Source organism: Chlorocebus sabaeus, chromosome 9, assembly GCF_047675955.1.
Source record: "Chlorocebus sabaeus isolate Y175 chromosome 9, mChlSab1.0.hap1, whole genome shotgun sequence".
Classification (NCBI taxonomy): domain Eukaryota; kingdom Metazoa; phylum Chordata; class Mammalia; order Primates; family Cercopithecidae; genus Chlorocebus; species Chlorocebus sabaeus.
Window position 1 is genome coordinate 48,654,721 of NC_132912.1, and position 21,699 is coordinate 48,676,419.

Below are 21,699 nucleotides of genomic sequence, written 5' to 3' on the forward strand. Positions count from 1 at the left end.
GGGAGATTTTTGCTTTTAGGAAAAAAGAATCACTTGAAGGGACAACTACAAGTTGGAAACGACTACAAATTTGGAAAGATGACATAGGATCTTACAGAATAAGATGAGGCCTTCCACTACCTATAAAATGGTGCCTCACGGGATATAAATTGCCAGGGATATAGATCTGGTAACAAAATAAAAATGGATCTCTAATTTATTCCTGTAACATTATTTCAACCTGTCTTACAGTTTTAAACTATCACAACTAATATTTGCTAGAGAAAATAGAAAAAAGTCATTCAAAGGATAACTTACCATGAAGGTCTAGGCCAAGTCCAGGCTAAGATGTGGGTTTCACATCAGGTTTTGAGTGGGAGGAGAAGGGTCAATTTGCTCACTATGTGAGTGGCTAAAGTTAAAAGTCCTAGCTGCCAGAGCAGGGTGCTGGTACTTTGGAAATAATGGCTGAGAATATGTATGTGAACTTTTAAAAAACTAATGACTTTGAAGTCTACATATGGATCACCATAAAGGCTGAGGGATCTATGTCAGTAAGGTCACAAAGGTCAATCATTACCAGACTGCAGGAGCAGTTTCAATGGCAATGATGCAGCAACAGAATCAATGGAAACAACAAAATTCCTACTTTTATACATGAAGACTGATCAATGATGGATGAGGCTGAACTCTGTTAAATCTAACCAACTTACTTGAGATATAGCGATTTCCGCCTCCAATCCTTTTGACTTATACAAAAAGAATGTCTTCCTTGGACTTAGGGAACCCTTTGGATTTTTTTTTTTAAAAATTCAAGTATTTAGATATGGAAGACAGCCCCTAGGGGACACTATCAGGTTTTCTGCTAAAGTGGACATTTCAAGACCCAAATAACTAATTAGAAAAATCAACTAGACAACATTAGGGATAAAGTTGTTGAAAGTCCTTAAATAAAGAATCTTGGACACGATACTCCTAACTAGTCTAGCTTTTTGCCTAGTTTCTGGCTGATGAAGCGAACTAACTCACATTCAAAAACTACCTGAAACAAACTATAAAATCTCACCTAGCCTCTAAATGTAAACACTTACTGATCAAATCCACAAGCAATAGCATAACGTACTGCAGTCATTCCACACGTATCTTCAGCAAAGACGTCAACATTTCGCAGAAGCAGCATGCCGACTATCTCTGATGATCCATGACATACAGCGAGCATGAGAGCTGTGCTAAAATAACAAAGAGATAACTTCATTATTATGAGCAGAACCAATTTAATATGTGCCTGTCAATGTAGAATTAACCATTTACATGTAGTAACAAACATAAATATCTTGAGTGCTCAAATGTTTATCCTTGTAAATCACCACGAAGGCTGAAAGGAAGGAGCAAAAAGACTCATGTCCCAATGGGATATGGCATACTAGAATTGACTAATATAAAGTCCTTTGAGGGGCAAGAAATTATGCTCTGTTCACTAATCTAACAGAGGCAAAGATTTAAGTGAAGAATTATCTATTCCTTCCTTAGTCTGATGTAATAGTTTATACTTCAAAATCAGCTAGAAGTCAGACCAGTGACAGCAATCTGAAGGCTTAAAACAATATTAGGAATAATGATATTAGTAGTAGTCATGGTAAGTTTAGTTAATGATGCTGATAAGAATGTATGAGACCCTGAATTAAATGCTGTTGATATTCATAATGTTACTTCAATGCAATCATCCTTAAAGGACATATTATTATTCTCTTTTTCATATAGAAAATCATACTTGGTATTAAGTAATGTTTGCAAGGTCACACCTATCAAGTGAGGAAACTAGAAATTAAACTCAGTCTTGTATGAATCGAAAGCCTCTTTTCTCTTTATTACTCACCTATGGCTTATCTTAATTAACTAAAATGTTAATCCAATTAAAGATGTATTTCTTCCCTCTCACCATACAAATTAAAAATAAAAATACACTATGAATAAAAAAGGAAAAATAATAATAAATTCACAGTATCTGGTGATAGCAATTAATAGTCACATAGGGATAACCTAAAATTAATATTCTTCAAATGAAACAACTTAAAGTAAACAGTTATCCTAAAGACAAAATGGTTTTAAACTCCTATTTCTATTTAATTTTGCTTTTTTTTCCTTTGGGACAGAATCTCGCTCTGTTACCCAGGCTGGAGTGTGGTGGCACTATCTCAGCTCATTGCAACTTCTGCCTCCAGGTTCAAGCGATTCTCCTGCCTCAGCCCCCCGAGTAGCTGGGACTACAGGCATGTGCCGCCATGTCCAGCTAATTTTTGTATTTTTAGTAGAAACGGGGTTACACCATGTTGGCTAGGCTGGTCTCAAACTCCTGGCCTCAAGTGATCCAACCACCTTGGCCTCTCAAAGTGGTGGGATAACAGGCGACAGTTACCATGCCCAGGAAATATTGCATTTTTAAAAAAGTGTATAAAAAACAGAAGTCAGAAAAATACTATAAAAGTGTTAATCATTCAATATTGAATTATAAAGTAAACTTATTCATACTTCTTAAAACTAATAGAGAACCACTTTAGCTAACAGAAGATAATGCAACCAAAAACATCAGATTACACATAGGAATCAGTCAATATAATAAGAGAAGATAAATCCTACTGTATACTGTTCTTTATGTTGACCAGTCAAAATAATTGCTTTTCTTCTGATAATTTGTGTTGATATTTTCACTATAATCTAATAATTTTAAGTAAATGTTATTAACATTTCTGACAAGTGTTATTACTCTAGAACACTGCTCAAGTGTTTTTTAATAAAAAAAGAAATACTATACCATTTAAACCTATTGACTGCATTTGCATTTGCATTTTTTGTCAGTAAAAATTCCACAATTTGCTCACTTCTTTTCGTTATGGCCAGTAAAAGTGGTGTGAGGCTAGCCTGTAAAATAGCAAAATAGTTTAAAATTCAGGAAATTACATATTTCTCAGCTGAACTGAAAACCTTATATAATATCCTATGAACTTAAACACATAAAATAGAAAGTAAGTCAATAGCAGTCCCTTCTTTGTCCCTTTTCTGTGCTTTCCCATGCACTGCACCTTCCCTTGTAAATATTCAGCCTCTGCATCACCATGTTAACTCTGGTTATCTCTGGTTTCCCATCTAAACCAAGAGCTTCTTGAGGGCAAGGGCTGTATCTTTTATCTCTATATCCTTAAACCCTAAGACATAGTAGTAAATACTTTGTTTTTGACTAAATTAGTAATCTAAATTGTTACCTCTAAAGCAGTGTTTCTTAAACTATATTCCAAAGAATAATTACCTTACCAGAAGCACTATACCTCAACAGATTCTACCATTATCTATTTTCAAGAAATATTATAAAACTGTGAATTAAATGTCCATTATTCAATAAATGACTTGAACTTTGACTATTCCTTATTTGACAATATATTTCTGTGGCAGACATTAACATTTGACAAATTATAATTTCAGATCTGAAAGTTTTCCAAGAAAAATGGAGGTTTCCTCTGGGTAATACAAACTCGCTTGATTCTCTTCTATCAATAATCCCAAGATCCCAGATGCCGATGTCAAGCACACCTGTTCTACATGGGTCACTAAGGAAGTGACTCTAAATTAATAGAGATTGGCTTCAAATGAACTTTGATTGCTTATTATTAAATGGTCCATGGGGTTTCTCCTATTACAAGACAATAGAATTTTATCTCAGCTATTAAAAACTCAGTATGAAAGTTTATTCTCAATTATAATGATAATCCTAAGATTCTAATGCATATCTACTTCTTAAAATGCAACAATCCATTTTTATTCTGGTTTCTATGTAGTTGCTACTTAATTTTTGGCAAAATATCAAAAATATGAATAAAATGACTTATTAATGAAAGTTCTAACTCATCTATATGGATTAGCATAATAGAAGCCACTAAATCACTTGAATTTTAAGGGACAATTCTGAGGAGAAGGATGTAATATTTTCTGCAATAGGCATAACCTATTCAAATATAACCATGATTAATCTAAAAAGGCTTAAAGGCATTTTAATACAAGATAATTATTTATGGTTTATATACAGAAAAATCATTGTTTAAAAAGTCTTCTAAATTCTAGAAGTCAACCCCATTATTAATGAATTAATGTAAAATATAAACTATACAAACTATATATTATAAACACCTATCAACTGTCTTGAATACCTTGAAATCTTTACCAAAATATACTATGAAAGAGGAATTGATAACTGAAATATTTGCAGAGGCAAAAGAGATAAGTCAAGTAAGTGATGTAACTAGGTGGGCACAGAAGCAAACTGGAAACATATGCTTTATGTAAAGCTAGAACGTCTTCATAGTATACCAAACAGTCATATGGGCTCAAGAGACACCAGATTCAATCCTTTAAGAGGAAACCCAGATTTCTGCGTATTTCCTAAATTTTACACATTGACTCAATTTATGCAGGCAAATTTTGCTTTACTCTAGTTTTACACTAACTGGAAAGAAAAAAAACACTTGTGTGGGAAAGAATATTTGAAAAACTTTTACCTTTAACAAATTCAAATATTTACCATGAATGCACAGAAAAGCCATACTCTCTAATAGTTCTTGTAAAAACATAAATATTTAAAGTAAAATCTTAGACAATTAACTTCTTTCAAGCTATTTTCATTCAAGGAATGTTTGAGCTTCCAAATATAAAAAACCGTACACATGTTAATGTTAAAACAAATTGATTTCAAATATTTTGAAAATAACATTGGTTAATGTCTACCTTGTTTTGCGTTTCGATGACTGCACCGTGGGACAGCAGTTTTGCCACCACTGACAAATTCTTATTATAAACAGCATAATGGAGAGCTGTGTTGCCATACACATCTACAATATTTAGATCGGCACCAGAGTCTACCAGAATATTTGCACAATCCTCCCTCTGGCATTGTAGAGCCTGTCAGTATTAAAGCAAGAATTATTATAAACTAAATAATTTATAATATAAATTATAAAGAATATAAATTATAAAGTATAGGAAATCAAAATAAATATTCCACAGGTTTAAAAACTAGTTGTATTTCAATGAGATAAATTCATTTTTAGTCTATGTATTTAAACTAAATCTATCTCCTGCTGAAAAAAACTGGCTACTGTTTACCTTCATTAGAGGTGTCCTGTTTTCACCATCAAGGACGTCAAGCTGGCACTTTCTGTCTACCAGAAATGTTACTACTGCCGCATGGCCATTGACACAGGCCCAGTGTAGAGCAGTCCTATGAGAGTGAGAGGACTTGTTGGCAAAGTGTAGTCCACTGTCTCAAAACATACAATTATTTATGTAATTGTAAACATTAAATGCCATGCTCTTTTTCTGCCTTCAAAACAAATATTTAATATTCTCCTGAAGAAAGTACAGTATTCATTTGCTCTCATTTCTCACTACATTGATGAAAGAGTGACCCATCTGAATAGAAAGAGCTTGGTCTTTGGATTCAGTTCAACTTGGGCTTGAATATTACTTTAAGGTCTTTCACTTTCTAGCTGTCACTTAAACTTTCTGCACCTCAATTTTCTCATCAATGAAATGAAGATGAATACAGCAGTTATCTCACAGGTTATCACTATGATGCCTCAATGAGAATCTATGCAAAGTATTTTGGAGAGTTCCTAGCACATGTAACAGCTCGGTAATTGTTAGATACTATAATTATTACTACTGCTTAACAAAGACAACATTTTAAGTAAAATGGTGCAAGTATGCCTACTTTGTGGTGTGTTTTAAAGGTTAGATATAACACTGTGTTTTAATGATTCTAAGATGCTCAATTTCTCATATTTTAACATTTCTGATTGAAATGCCACTTATAATTCATTATTTATTACCACTATGTTTGGCAGAAATTTAAACAATCTTTTACTGGTGCATAAAATAAGGAGGCATCACACAATTCACAGTGCCTTCCGAGAAGTGGAATATAGTATATACAACAGGACAAGGGCAGTCCTAGTCACAGGATTAACACTGAAAAAAATTTTAGCCTTTTAGAGTACTAAGCAAAAGGAGAGTTGACATAAAAACAACAAATTATTAAAACACAGTACTTCTTTAATATTTTAAAAGCTTCAAGCCAAAGGAAACTTGGGATTCAAATAAATAGGTATGGCTTATCTAATTCTGTATTTAGAATTAGAGAATGTATGTAAATTCTATTTAGATTTATAGAATACATGTAAATTAGGTATTTCCAATGATTAATATTGCTATTTAAACTATTATAAATTTCCAAAATTACTAGTTTCTCACTTCAGAAGTGTTTTTGTTTGAAAGATGAGAGGAAAAGCTTCAATTGAGATTCAATCCTAATACTCCAATTTTAAATCTCTCACTTTGCTCAGGCTGAGCAAGTAAGTGTGAAATTTTTAAGGATGAAAGGGTCTTGAGAGAATGTATCTTCTACATAATAGGCATTCAGCTTACATGCGATAAATGGATTAAAAGAATGGATCAATACAGTTGGGAAGTTCAGTATCTTAAAAAACTGCTATAAATAAAGCACTTATATTTGCTCTTTTATTTTTCTAATAACACTACACTAAAGTGATTAATCTATAGTTATTGACATGTAATAAATCTATATAATAAAAATGTGTCTAATAAAATATATAAATCAATAAGCACAGATAAAAAGATTCTCTTCTGAAGATGCTAAAAGTTCACAGAACATACTAATCCACAAAAAATAAAAATTAAAATATAGAAAGCAAGAAACTATTTTATTTGTGTAAAATTCATATTGCTGCTCCTTCCAAAAATTATTTTATTAATAATAAACTTTTACTAATAGCATTGTCCATGCTCAATGCAGAAATCAAAGATAATAAAAAGGAAAAACATTTTATATAAAAACAAATGTCCTTAACAAATTTTATATTTTGTACATAATTTCAGATAACACGAGACCATAGTCTGTGTATGTATAATCAAACTGAACTTTACTGTACCCTCACTTAGTATACCAAAATACATTTTCAAATGTCAACATATTTCTGAATATATTTCTACCTTGAGTGATCACATATTATCCCATGCTGTAAACTCACTGAAATGTACTTATAAAAGCCATTAAATGGATTTTTAATACATTGATATTTCAAGCAGTGCTCAGAAAAGAAATTGTGTGTATGTTTCATTATTTTCTAAAAATATTTTTGTGTAATAGAATTGACCACTAATGGGCATATACAATTTTTTTAATATGGTACTTACCATCAAATTGTCTATTTGAAAAGTCATCTGCAACTTAAACTTTAAGGAGTACTATAAATATCACTGCTTTTTATCCACACAAACTTTGTGGATAGAGAACAGTATTTGACTCCTTTTTTAACTTAAATGCCTTCCCTAACCGGGAACACTAAATTTGTTTCCTTTGTGCATAGGTCACTTGCAGATCTTAAAAAAGGACTTTGCCCAATTTTAAATTACAGGCCAAGTACTTTTTTTAGATCTGCAATTTAGATCTCTAATTTAAATTGCCCAATTTTAAATTAGAGGGATTTTTGTTGATTTGAGTGAATTCTCTATAAAATGAAGAGTTTTAAATCTAATATATATATATACACAAACACACATATAGTAAATATTTTTACAAGTGTGCTGCCTTTTATTTTTTCTCATATGCAGGGTGGTTTAATTTTTGTTTTACTAAATTGCCCTTCAGAATGCTTGCTTCTGACAATCTTAGAAAAGTTTTGTCAACATAAAAATATATCTGTGTAAATAGGCATATATGTTTTCTTCTGTTATTTTTATCATTTTGTACATTAAAAACTTTTAATCTATATTCTATCAGGAACTTATTTTCTGGCATAAAAATCTAATTTTCTCCAAAAAGCAGGCATTTTACTTAGGAAACTAATTCTTTTCCTACTAGTATAAAGTGTGACCATTACCAAGTTCTAAATTCTTACATATGTTTGGGTGTTTCTGGATTTTCTATTCTGTCGTATTAATTTACCTGTCTTCTCAGCTGTTAGTAAACAATTTGTGATTTTTTTTTTTTTTTTTTTTTTAGACAGAGAGAGTTTCTCTGCCACCTAAGCTGAATTGCAGTGGTGGGATCTCTGCTCACTGCAATCTTCACCTACCAGGTTCAAGCGACTCCTGTGCCTCAACCTCCCCAGTAACTGGGATTACAGGCACCCGACATCATGCCTGGCTAACTTTTGTGATTTTGTAAGAGATGGTGTTTCAGCTTATTGGCCAGGCTGTTCTTGAACTCCTGACCTCAGGTGATCCACTCGCCTCAGCTGCCGAAAGTGCTGGGATTACAGGCATAAGCCACCGCGCCCGGCCCATCTTGCGCAAGTTAATAGCGCATTTTGGTATCTAGAAGGGCAAGACTTTTCTACTCCATTACAAAATATGTAAAATGTCATCACAATAGTAAAAGCCTACATAATTCAAAAAATGTTAAAACGTTGATAACTTTATTTGGTTTATGTAAAATTGATAAAGAACTCGCATCTTAAGAAAAATCAGTCTTCTTAAATTCAAGAACATAAACCATCTTCCCACCTCAAAGTTTCCTTCTAAGGTCCCTCAGCAAAGAACATATTTACATAGACATTCATTGATATCAAAATGGATATTGGACTTTATCCAAAGAATGTTTAGCCAAGAAGTACATATATTATGGGAATTATTTCATTATGCACCATTTCATAATGTAGCTAACGTTATCTTTTAAAGCTTGTACATTAAAAGTAAAATCCTGTATGTACTTAATTTTGTGAGTTAAATCATTAAAATTCTCTACACAGTGCTCTGTGAGAGGAAGTAGGAGTGAAGGAGAAAGCAGCTAAAGTTTGGGGTTGATTTTAAGGTGGCCTGGGCCCTCTGCCCAGCAGGGCGCCCCCGTCCCAGGCCTGGGGGCCTGCCCTGGAAGAAGGCCTAGACCCTGGGGCCCATGGTGGCCGCCCTGCTGTCAGCCATTCCTCCACCTGCTCCCTTCCTCCCCAGGCCCCCCAGCCCCCAACTCTGAAGGGGAAATCCTCCTGCAGCCACCATCTCCTTCTGCAGCCCCGGCTCAAGCAGGGCCTGGTACCTCTTCCTGGCGTCTTTTACATTAAGGTTGATGGTCTTCTCCATTGTCATCTTCTGTAGCTTTGAGACTTGGCCCCGGGAGGCAGCTTTATGGATCTTTGTAAGATCCCCGTACTGGATGATGTAGGAGTCGTTGTTGGTGTACACTAGCTGGCTGAAGGGACTCGGGCGCTCCTGGCCCGTGGGCAAGTCATTGCCACTGACTGGAGAGAGCCACTGCATGGCTGCGGCAACCTGCTAGAGAGAGCCCGCGCCTCCGGATCGCCCTCCCCCAAACCCCTCCGTTGGCCCTAGCTTCCCGCTAGCCCTTCCCCAGCCACCACCCGCCCCCTCCCACCCCCATCATCCTTGCCCTTCTTCAGTCCACGCAGTACCTCGACACCCGTAAAAAGTTCTGTTTTCGCCAAACTCTTGCACACTCAGGCCTCTCTCAGCAGAAACGCACAGAGCAGAGCCGTTAGCCAGCAGCGCATGCGCAGTTCAGCAGGCTGAGGAGACACGCGCCCTGGCCACGTTCCCCAGGCACCGCGTGCAGGTGGCAACTGCCGCTGAGGCACTTCCGTGTTGGCAGGCCTCCCTGGAACGGAACATGGGGGGCGCCATGCCACATGGCCTGCTTGACATAGCCACTCCCGGCCCCTCCTCGACCTGCGATCCAGGAGCTGGACCCTGGCACTGGGCACGGTGCAGCCTCTGGGGTGGCACTGAGGGTCGGTTCCCGCCCTCCTGCAGTCAGGGACCCACCCCCTGATTTAGGCGCCCCAGAGGCTTCTGGCCCAAGGATTCGCGCTGCTGGTGACACTGACAGTGTCAGGGTTGCAGCCCCTGCTGTGCGTGCCATGTTCAGGTAGGAGCTGTACCTGAGTCCATGATGGAGGCTAATTTTGTATTTTTTTTAGTAAAGACGGGGTTTCTCCATGTTGGTCAGGCGGGTCTGGAACTCCTAGGCTCAGGCAACCTGCCCAGGATCGCACAGTCCTGATCCCAGGACAGATTGCCTGAGCCTAGGAGTTCCAGAACTGTCTGACCAACATGGAGAAATCTCATCTCTACTAAAAAAAAAATACAAAATTAGCCGGGCATGGTGGCACATTCCTGTAATCCCAGCTACTAGGGAGGCTGAGGCAGGAAAATAGCTTGGACCCAGAAGGCGGAGGTTGCAGTGAGCCGCCCATGGAACATGGGCGGCGCCATACCACACAGCCCGCCTGAAATAGCCACTCCCGGCCCCTCCTCGACCTGCGATCCAGGAGCTGGACCCTGGCGCTGGGCACGGTGCAACCTCTGGGGTGGCACTGAGCGACTGTTCCACCCTTCTGCAGCGGGGGACCCACCCCCTGACTTAGGCCCCCTGGAGGTTTCTGGCTCAAGGCTCCACGCTGCTGGTGACGCTGACAGGGACGAGGGACGAGCCACCACACCAGGCCGATGTATTCCTTTCTGATGAATAAATTGACTGGGTGCCAATTTATCATCAGAAAATATGGATTACTTCACTAAACCATTTCCCAAACCTCTCCTCTCGGTGCTCTGCCTTCGTTCCTTTTTTTTTTTTTTTTTTTTTTTTTTTTTTTTTTTTTTTTTTGAAACAGAGTCTCGCTCTGTTGCCTGGACTGGAGCGCAGGGGCGCAATCTCGACTAACTGCAACCTCTGCCTCCCAGGTTCAAGCAATTCTACTGCCTCAGCCTCCCAAGTAGCTGGGATTACAGGTGTGTGCCACCATGCCCAACTAATTTTTGTATTTTTTAGTAGAGACAGGGTTTCATCATGTTGGTCAGGCTGGTCTTGATCCTGATCTCACGATCCACCTGCCTCGGCCTCTCAAAGTGCTGGGACTACATGACAAGCATAAGCCACCGTGCCCCGCTGTAATTTTTTTTTTTTTTTTTGGAGGCGGAGTTTCGCTCTGTCACCCAGGTTGGAGTGCAGCGGCGCATTCTCGGCTCCCTGCAAGCTCTGCGTCCTGGGTTCACGCCATTCTCCTGCCTCAGCCTCCAGAGTAGCTGGGACTACAGGTGCCTGCCAGCACGACTGGCTAAATTTTTTTGTATTTTTAGTAGAGACAGGGTTTCACTGTGTTAGCCAGGATAGTCTCGATTTCCTGACGTGATCCGCCCGCCTCAGCCTCCCAAAGTGCTGGGATTACAGGCTTGAGCCACTGTGCCTGGCCAATTTCTTTTTTCTTTTCTTTTCTTTTTTTTTTTTTTTTTTTCTTGAGATGAGTTTCTCTCTTGTCACCCAGGCTACAAGGCAATGGTGTGATGGGCTCACTGAAACCTCCGCCTCCCAGGTTCAAGCGATTCTCCTGCCTCAGCCTCCGGAGTAGCTGGGATTACAGGCATGTGCCACCATGCCGGCTAATTTTGTATATACATATGTATATTTTTTTAGTAGAGACAGGGTTTCTCCATGTTGGTCAGGCTGGTCTCAAACTCCCAACCTCAGGTGATTCACCTGCCTCGGCCTCTGAAAATGCTGGGATTACAGGCATGAGTCACCACCGCCTGGCCAGTTACTTTGCAATTTAAGTAACGTAAATGCTGGCTGGGCACGGTGACTCTGGCCTGTACTCCCAGCACTTAGAGAGGCCGAGCCCAGTGGATCACCGGAGGTTGAGGTCGAGACCAGCCTGGCCAACATGGAGTGAAACCCTATCTCTACTAATCATACAAAAATTAGCTTCTACTAAACATACGAAAATTAGCTTGCAGCCTGGCGCGGTGGCTCAGGTCTGTAATCCCAGCACTTTGGGAGGCCGAGGCGGGCAGATCACCTGAAGTCAAGAGTTGGAGACCAGCCTGGCCAACATGGCAAAACCCTGTCTGTACCAAAAATAGCCGGGCATGGTGCTGCCTACCTGCAATCCCAGCTACTAGGGAGGCTGAGGCAGGGAGACTCACTTGAACCTGGGAGGCAGGGGTTGCAGTGAGTGGAGATCAAGCCATTGCACTCCAGACTGGGCAACAGAGCGAGACTCCTTCTCAAAAATAAAGTCTAACTAAAAATAACAATAAAAAATAAAAAGTCTAACAAATTGTAGAGACTACATTTCATTAACTTGCAGTGTTTTCTTTGTTAGTTTACACTAAAATTTAATTATTTATTCCAGAATAGGCTAGAAAGGTATAATGCACTCTCTTTTCCATTGGAGATGAAAAATAGGAATGATTATTCTTGGCTCTTCAGGAGTCCTTGAAGGTCCTTGGATCTTCACAAAGGAACTCACAATTTCTGTTCTTCTGACTTTTATCCCTAGTGAAATTGATTCTTACCAGTTAAGCATCAGTAAAATGACCAAAATAACTATAATGTGAAGAAGGGTTAATAACTAAAAACATATTCAAATATACATGGCCACCACTAAGACCTTGATCAACAAAAGGACAAAGAAAATGAATGCACTTTTAACACATACATGTATACATGGGACTATGTTCTTTTCACTAGTAGCGATTAAAGACATGCTAATATAAAAAAGAGTAAATGAACCATCCTACACTATTAAAGGGGCATAAGAAAGGACTATCGATGGTCCAGTTAATAGTACTACCAAAAAGGCATACTAATATTTTTCTGGGGGCATTGTAAATTAGCATAGTGCTTTCTGGAGGAAATCTGCCAATATGTTTTTAAAAATAAAAGGATTTAATTCTCTTTGATCTACTGGCTTATGCTTTGGAATTTATTCTAAGGAAATTGTTCAAATGAACAAAAATATACATAAATGAAATTATTTGTTGCATCATTATTTTCAATAGGGAGAAATTAGAAATTACTTAAATTCATCATAGAAATGTGGATAAATGATAGACTATCAACTTAGAAACATATTGTATTCTTGGCCAGGTGCGGTGGCTCGTGCCTGTAATCCCATCACTCTGGGAAGCGGAGGCGGGTGGATCACTTGAGGTCAGTAGTTCTAGACCAGCCTGGGCAACATGATGAAACCCGGTCTCTACTAAAAATACAAAAATTATCTGGGCGTGGTGCACGCGCCTGTAGTTCCAGCTACTTAGTAGGCTGAGGCAGGAGAATTGCTTGAACCTGGGAGCTGGAGGTTGCACTGAGCCAGGATTGTGCCACTGCACTCTAGCCGGGAGGACCCATCTCAAAAAAAAAAAAAAAAAAAAAAAAAAAAGAAACATATTGTATTCTCTCTTAGAAAGGGTAGATGAATGGAAAAGTATTAATAATGAAAATAACCAAAAATTGGACTTATAAGCTATGGAATTATAACTATTAGTATTTGAAAATATATGCAGATCTACAATTCTTCACATGGAATTACAAAATTCAACATTTATGGATACCTAAACATAAGTTTGGTAAAATCTGATCTATGCTGATGTAGGGGTATTTATAGTCTTATTTTTTTAGATGGAGTTTTTGCTCTGTTGCCCAGGCTGGAGTGCAATGGCGCAATCTCGGCTCAGTGCAACCTCCACCTCTTGGGTTCAAGCAATTCTCTTGCCTCAGCCTCCCGTGTAGCTGGGATTAAGGCACCTGCCACCACACTCAGCTAATTGTTAATAGAGACAAAGTTTCACCATGTTGGCCAGGCAGGTCTCAAATTCCTGACCTCAGGTGATCCACCCACCTCAACCTCCCAAAGTGCTAGGATTACAGGTGTGAGCCACCGCACCCAGCCAGGGGTAGTCTTTACTGATCCCAGTTCATGTGATTATTCATATGATTTGCCACTAGGGATATTCCATAATATGCAGTATATTTATCACATTACCTTTCTAAAATCTAAATATTTTTGAATTGTGATTTCAAAGAAATCTGACTTTGAAATCTTAGTTTGAAATCTGATCCTAATGATTTCAGATAAGCTTTTGGAAAATATTACAAATGACAAAAATTGTGCATTAAGATTAAATTGTTAATTAAGTCACCTTGCAGCCGAGTGTGGTGGTTCATACCTGTAATCCCAGCACTTTGGGAGGCTGAGGCAGGTGGATCACAAGGTCAAGAGATCAAGACCATCCTGGCCAACATGGTGAAACCCCATGTGTACTAAAAACACAAATATTAGCTGGGCGTGGTGACACACGCCTGTAGTCCTAGCTACTCGGGAGGCTGAGGCAGGAGAATCACTTGAACCCAGGAGGCAGAAGTTGCAGCGAGCCAAGATCGCACCGCTGCACTCCAGCATGGTGACAGCAAGACTCCATCTCAAAATAAATAAATAAATAAATAAATAAATAAATAAATAAATAAATTCATATATCATAAGGGTTAAATTTAAAAAAAAACTTTTTTGTAAAATATATGTATGTTAGTATTATTAGTTCTTATAATTTCATCAATGTGAGGCATAAATAAAATTTGTTAAGTTAAAACTTTCATTATACATTCATTCATTCATTCATTTATTTTCAGACAGAGTTTCGCTCTATCATCCAGGCTGGAGTACAGTGGCATGATCTCGGCTCACTGAAATCTCTGCCTCCCAGGCTCAAGCGATTCTCGTGTCTCAGCCTTCCAAGTAGCTGGGACTATAGGCATGCACCACCATACCCGGCTAATTATTAAAAGTCCTATAAGAACATTAGAGTTCTGGGATTATTTTTTGTTTATTTAAGAGACAGGGTCTCACTGTATCACCCAGGCTGGGGTGCAGTGATGTGATCATAGCTTACTGTAGCCTTGAACTCCTGGGAAAAGCAATTCTCTCACCTCAACAACCCCAGTGGCTAGGACTAAGGTGCTTGCCACAACGCCCAGCTAGTTTTTAAATTTTCTGTAGAGATAGGTGTCACTATGTTACCCAGTCTGGTTTCAAACTCCTGGGCTCAAGGGATCCTCCCAACTTGGCTTCCCAAAGTGCTAGGATTACAGGTGTGAGCTGCCATGCCAGGATAAGAACATGAGATTTCTCTTACCATCTGTTTATATCTAAGTGGAATAGTATAGTATTATGTGTCAGTGTTGAATTATTTTAAAGTATTATGCACTGAAACATGCTAATAATCTGGGTCAGTTTCTATCTTGACCTAGGCTTAAACATATTAGCTAACAAGAGGGGCCCAAAATATTGATTACACACCATCTCCTTATTTATTTTTTTGAGACAGAGTTTTGATCTGTCACCAAGGTTGGAATGAAGTAGCATGATCTCGGCTCACTGCAACCTCCGCTTCCCCTGTTCAAGTGATTCTATGCCTCAGCCTCCTGAGTAGCTGGGATTACAGGCATCCACCACAACGACCAGATAATTTTTATATTTTTAGTAGAGATAGAGTTTCACCATGTTGGCCAGGCTGGTCTCGAACTCCTGACCTCAAGTGATCTGCCCACTTTGGCCTACCAAAGAGCTGTCATTACAGGTGTGAGCCAATGTGCCCAGCCACCATGTCCTTTCATTAAAAATGTGTGAGCTGAAAATAATTCAAAGACAGTTATTTTCATATAGAGTCATTTAATCAAATAGGGATTAATATTAATGACTAATATTAATACTTATTTTATCTAAAATTATGTCTGATTTTTCTAAATTCTCTGACTTGCTAATAATGTTAGACATTAGGTTTAATACATATAATTAGGTCTGTGTGGGTGCACTATGTAAATAAAATTGTTTTTAACATTTTGTAAGGTCTGCTGCTTTACAAGTCTTATTATCTTTGTTCCATTTTGATACCAAAATTTTAACTGTGATAATTAGGCTGGAGACACCAAATCGAGGTATGTTTATATAATTACTCTCAAGGATCTCAAGGGTCACTTTCTGGTTGCGTTATGAAAATTGTAAAAGGATTCAAGTATATATCGCTGATAATAGCTCTTGATAAATCATATAAATCTATATGATAGATACAGTTTAAGATTTAGATCTAGATAAATTCAGCAACTCTGTAATTTATCAAAGGGTTTTGGTTAAAATTGAAGACATTCCTCAATATAGAATTAGTTCTAAAAAATTTGTTGCAATGAAGAATGTTAACAACTTACCTTTGTGTTTTCTCTGAATACTGAGCAATTCAAGATAGACATAGAAGTAAAGCATAATGAAATAAACATGTGAGCTTTGTAGTTCATGGTGTTGCTGGTGCGGTGCTTAGCAACAGGGATTTTCCTACACTACACTCCATTACAGGGCACCCTTACCTGCTCGGTCACATATGGAGCAGAAACTTTATTGCTAAATTTACAGCATAGCAGAGGCAGAACAGAATTCAATTTCACTTCAGGCTGGGACATCCTAAAGAGAAAAAACATGGAATGGGTGATATGAGCTACCCTAGTTTATTCCTTTCTTCTAGAATCTCCAATCACCTCCACTTGAGGAACTACTGAACAAGAGCACAGGAGCAGTGCTCTAAATGACATTAGATGTCCTTCAATATCTTTGTCAGTCTAAATTCAAAGGAAATATTTTAACTCAAGTAAAAAGACTAGAAAAGAAAGCTAACCCATATGGAGATGCAGAATTTTTTGTTTTTGTTGTTTTAAAATCTCTTGTTTTGGGCCACAGGCACTCTGAGCTAGAAGAAAATATTTAGAAGGATGAGAAATCCTTCTGTATTGAATAAGGGAATTACTCCCAGATGGCAGTGGTGTAAATCTACTATGAAAATAACTATACACACACACACATATGTATGTATGTATATGTGTATATATGTGTGTGTATAAAAACATATGTATAAACATATAAATAAATAAATATAAACATATACAAAAATATGTTTATAGAAAATGTCTGGAATCTTTTTAGAGTCTAGAGTCCTTCTTGATGGCTTTAATTTATAAAAAATAGCCTCAAATTATTTTATTTAATTAAAAACTGTAAGAGATTAACATTTTCTCCTCATAAGGTCCAACCAAGTATTTTTCTTTTGAATGAAGAAAAAAATAATACATTGTCTGTAAAAAAGTAACTCTTTGATTTAGTAGTTAGCAGTGAACAGTTGATATGGTTTGGATGTTTTATCCCCTCCAAATCTCATATTAAAATGTGACCTGTACTGTTGGATGTGGGGCCTTGTGGGAGGTATTAGGTCACAGGAGCAAATCCCTCATGAATGGCTTGATTCTCTCCCTTGGGTAATGAGTGGTAAAGAGTTTACAGGAGATCTAGTTGTTTAAAAGAGTGTGGCACCTTCCCTTTCTCTCTTGCTCCCTCTCTTGCCCAATGACATGCTGGCTCCCCTTCAAATTCTGCCATGACTGTAATCTTACTGAGGTCTTCACCACAAGCAGATGCTGGCACTATGCATTGTGTACAATCTGCAGAACCAATGGCCAAATAAATCTATTTTCTCTATAAATGACCCAGTATTAGGTATTTCTTTTACAACAACACAAACACACTAACACACTGGTGAAAATCAACTTAAATACTTAAATACAGGTAATAACATAAATTTAAAATGCAAACTAAGAGTTGTAAAATTTATATTTCCCCTTCAAAAATTAGCATTCTAAATTCTCTCCTTACAATTTGTTTTACTTTATACACTTTCAACTTCCTATGCTCAAGTTTTCAGAAGACATTGAATAACATCACATAATTAAAGAGAAGAAAAGGAAAAACTGACTGCGAAAATTTAGCATACAATGTATTGAATTAATAGAGATTTGTTGAACAATTTTTGTTAATGGAGTTTATATTTTTAAGTATAAATATTTTTCTGCATACTTTAAACAAACTTTTTTTTAAAAAAATCCTACATTTTAAAAATATAGGATATTTACAGCAAATGGTCCCACGGATCCCAATTATTAAACAAAACACAAACATAAATTGATTTCAGTATATCAAATATGCCTTAATAATTATTTTAGGTAGCTATAAAAAGTAGAGTTACAAGATTGAGAGGCATTTTGACTTCTGGGAAGACTTTAAAAACATGAAGCTACATTTCCCACCACCATCAAAGATTTACGTGTAAGAGATTTGTCTTCATTTTGTTTTAATTAGAGCAAACAATTTGCCCATGGACATCAAAACTTAGAATGAGTTTGACATCACAACACAGTTTATATTCTCTGAGGAAAAATGAAAGGAAACTAAAGAATTTTATTTTTCAGACATCAAATCACAAAACTAAACAGTTAGTCCAATTTTCTTTGGGTTCTCAGTGGTACAGTTATGTCTTCAGAGTTTAAAAAACCACACTTTTGGCCGGGCATTGTGGCCCACGCCTGTATAATACCAGCACTTTGGAAGGCCGAGGCAGGCAGATCACCAGACCAGGAGATGACGACCATCCTGGCTAACATGGTGAAACCCTGTCTCTACTAAAGATACAAGAAAAACAATTCAGTGGGCGTGGTAGCGGGCGCCTGTACTCCCAGCTACTCAGGAGGCTGCGGCAGGAGAATGGCGTGAACCCGGGAGGTGGAGTTTGCAGTGAGCCAAGATGACGCCACAACCCTCCAGCCTGGGCAATTTTTCATAAAATCTGGAGGTCTAAAACTTTCTAAAATAAATGTTTAGTGAGGAACAAAAGTTCACATGCGTTGGTTGTTGAAATAAACTGCTAAAGGGAATGCACTAAAATGTCGAACACAATTATACAAAGTAAATACTCATCGAACATGCCAGATGTTTCCTAAATTTAAATTGTTAAATGGACATCGTGGAAGAATCATTTTAGTTTTAAATTCTATAATAAGCAAAATAACTTTCTTATACAGAAACGTTTGTTCCTTTGTGTATAAACCAAATCAAATATCATATATAAGTTATACATAAGATATGAATCATGTATAATGCAACTTATCAAATATTTTAGATGAACATGTCAGTTTTTATATCATCAACATAGAACTGTTTTAAGATAAATAAATCATTTCTTCATTTTTCATCTCAATTTATAAGAGGTGACATAAGTTACATGATGCAGCGAATCTACACTGAAAGCACTGGATAAGTGAATTAATTCACTGGATAAGTGAATTACAATTTTTGCTCAAATATGGAAAAAATCTGACTGATTATAATCAAAATCATCAACTGTCGGTTACTTTTCCTGCAAGCTCTTTACTTAATATAAAATCTAGACATTAAGAAACTAATTTATCCTCTTAAATGCTATAAACATTTTATTGCATTTCATTATTTCTTTAGTTGTCAATTTTGATAGTGTTTGACTAGAAGTCAAGAATATGAAATCCACTAACATATCTACCTTGCGTGGGCCAGTTACTTACTTTCTCATTACCTTGGTTTTCTTTCTTGAAAAGTGAAGAATTGTTTTCTTCATAATTATCTCATAATTGTTTTCTGAAAACATAAAACACTGGTAACATTGCCTGGCATTGAGTAAATTATTAGTTTTTAGTATTAGTATCGATTCACATTTTTCCTACTTAAAATTAGATAATGACTCCTCATTTTCTGCATGATTTTATAGCATATAAATTTAGATATAAATCAAGACATATTTGAGTATCTAGTAGATGCTCAGTAGTATACATTGAATAAAATAATGCATCATTCTTCACAATCTTCATAAGACAAGTAACTATCATCTTTTCCAAATGGACATGAAAGTTGCATGACAGAAAGATTCCATAACTAGATTTGTTGCCCAGCTTACCTGTAGTAGATCTAGGACTTCAAGACAGGTAGGTTCTTTACTTCTACACTTGATTAACCTATATGGCCTGCCTTTGTTCATGCTTTGCCATGTTTATCTAGTTCTCTGGTTCTTTCACTAGATTTTAGTTTCTTGAAGGCAAGTTTACCTCTATAGAACCTACCTCAGTGACTTACCAGGTACTGGGGAAGTTGTTTGCTAAATTAAATAGCAAGTTACAACTGGGAAAATCTGACAAAGTAGAAAGACTTTGAAGCTAGTTAGACATAAGTCAAAATCATACTTTGGATATTTGTTATATTCTGCTCAAAATATTACTCAACCTCTCTGAGCCTCCCCTTCCTCTTCTACACCATGAGACTGATATTACCTCCTATGAAGATTACGCACAACAGATAGGATTCATGTATTATGTTTATTTTCATGTCAAGTAATTTGAATACATTTTGTTCCATTTGCCCTGGGTTCTAAGTCAAAGGCTGGGAAACTTTTTCTGTGAAAAGCCAGATAGCAGGCCAGGCACAGTGGCTCACGCCTGTAATCCCAGCACTTTGGGAGACCAAGCCAGGTGGATCACGAGGTCAGGAGTTTGAGAACAACCTGGCCAACATGGTGAAACCCCTTTTCTACTAAAAATACAAAAATTAGCCGGGCATGGTGGCTGGTGCCTGTAATCCCAGCTACTCTGGAGGCTGAGGCAGGAGAACTGCTTGAATCCGGGAGGCGGAGGTTGCAGTGAGCCGAGATCACACCACTATACTCCAGCCTTGGTAACAAAGCAAGACTCCATCTCGAGGAAAGAAAAAAGAACTCAGATAGCAAATATTTTAGCCTTTACAGACTATACAATTTCTGTTGCAGTGATTCAGCCCTGCTGTTGTAGTGTGAAAGTAGCTATAAACAATACATAACAATATATAAATAAGTGGATATGGCTGTGTTCCAACAGACCTTCTCAAAAATGCTGCATGCCTGATTTTGCCTGGGGGCCATAGTTTCCAAACCCCTGTTCTAAAGCATGACATCTGGGGTCACTAGCTAAAAGAAATTCTCATCTAAAACTACTGGATTAAACATTTTAATATTGTTTATCATGTATTTATCTCTGGACACTGATTTCTTGTGTTGTAATTATAAATACTAATTATAGAAACAGGACAATTACAATTATCTTTGCAAAGAGTTTTACGTACTCAAAATGTGCATCCAATTCAGCCTTACATGTCAGGTGCTTAGCCAAAAATAAAACCAACAGTATGCTTTGTTTTCCGTTATTATGACTCTGGAAGTTATAAAGCTTTTAGTATTGCAAATTTTGTCACAAATAAACAATTTGACTGAAAATGTGTGCAGTTTCACCTAAAAATAGAAAATAAAAGCTTTGTCTTAAAAAGTTGTCAAGAAAAATTTCAATAAAAGTGATATTTTCCACAATTCAGGTTTAATTAATTTATATAATACAATTGCTTTAAATGGGATTTTAATTTTAGAACCATTTTAGATTTACAGAAAATTTGTGAAAATAGGATGGTGTTCCTGGAAAGCCCAAACCCAGTTTTCTCTATTATTAATATCTTACTATGGTATATTTGATATAATGAAAGAATCAATATTGATGAATTATTGATATCTAAAGATCATACTTGTTCAAAATTCCTCAGTTTATTTATTGTCCATTTTCTGTTCCAGGATACAATTTAGAGCAAAACATTACATTTAGGCATTAGGAGAGAGACTCGAAGTCACATTGTGCTTCTGGTCCATTTAAAACTTCATGTTTGAAGATGTGTAACAAATTATATTTTTCAGTTTTAAAAGTCACATTTTTAACTCACAAAATGTTTAGAGTGCACATGAGTATGTGAAACACAATTTCATGATTAAAATACTAAATTTTGGAATACATACATTTTAATTACTGGAAAATGTTTTCAACTGTGGGTGTGTTTAGTTTATTTAAGTGTTTTTATGGAAGCGTTTTGGAAGCCTCCACCCATGAATTGGTGTCTCTTAACTTCTACCTGCATTTCTAAGAGTGTCAATTATATACATTTTACAGTTTTTCTA

The 21,699-nt window shown here is 36.9% G+C and overlaps 1 protein-coding gene across 1 annotated transcript in view; it reads right to left on the reverse strand.

Annotated features, from left to right (window-relative positions):
• The window catches only part of LOC103236371 (uncharacterized), a 76,614-nt gene extending 67,229 nt beyond the window's left edge, over positions 1 to 9,385 (reverse strand). The window contains 5 exon segments of the mRNA XM_073019525.1: positions 1,071 to 1,208; positions 2,792 to 2,898; positions 4,753 to 4,926; positions 5,131 to 5,245; positions 9,080 to 9,385. Coding sequence (XP_072875626.1) covers positions 1,071 to 1,208; positions 2,792 to 2,898; positions 4,753 to 4,926; positions 5,131 to 5,245; positions 9,080 to 9,300 — 755 coding nt within the window. The 5' untranslated portion in view covers positions 9,301 to 9,385.
• Between the last annotated feature and the right edge of the window lie 12,314 nt (positions 9,386 to 21,699).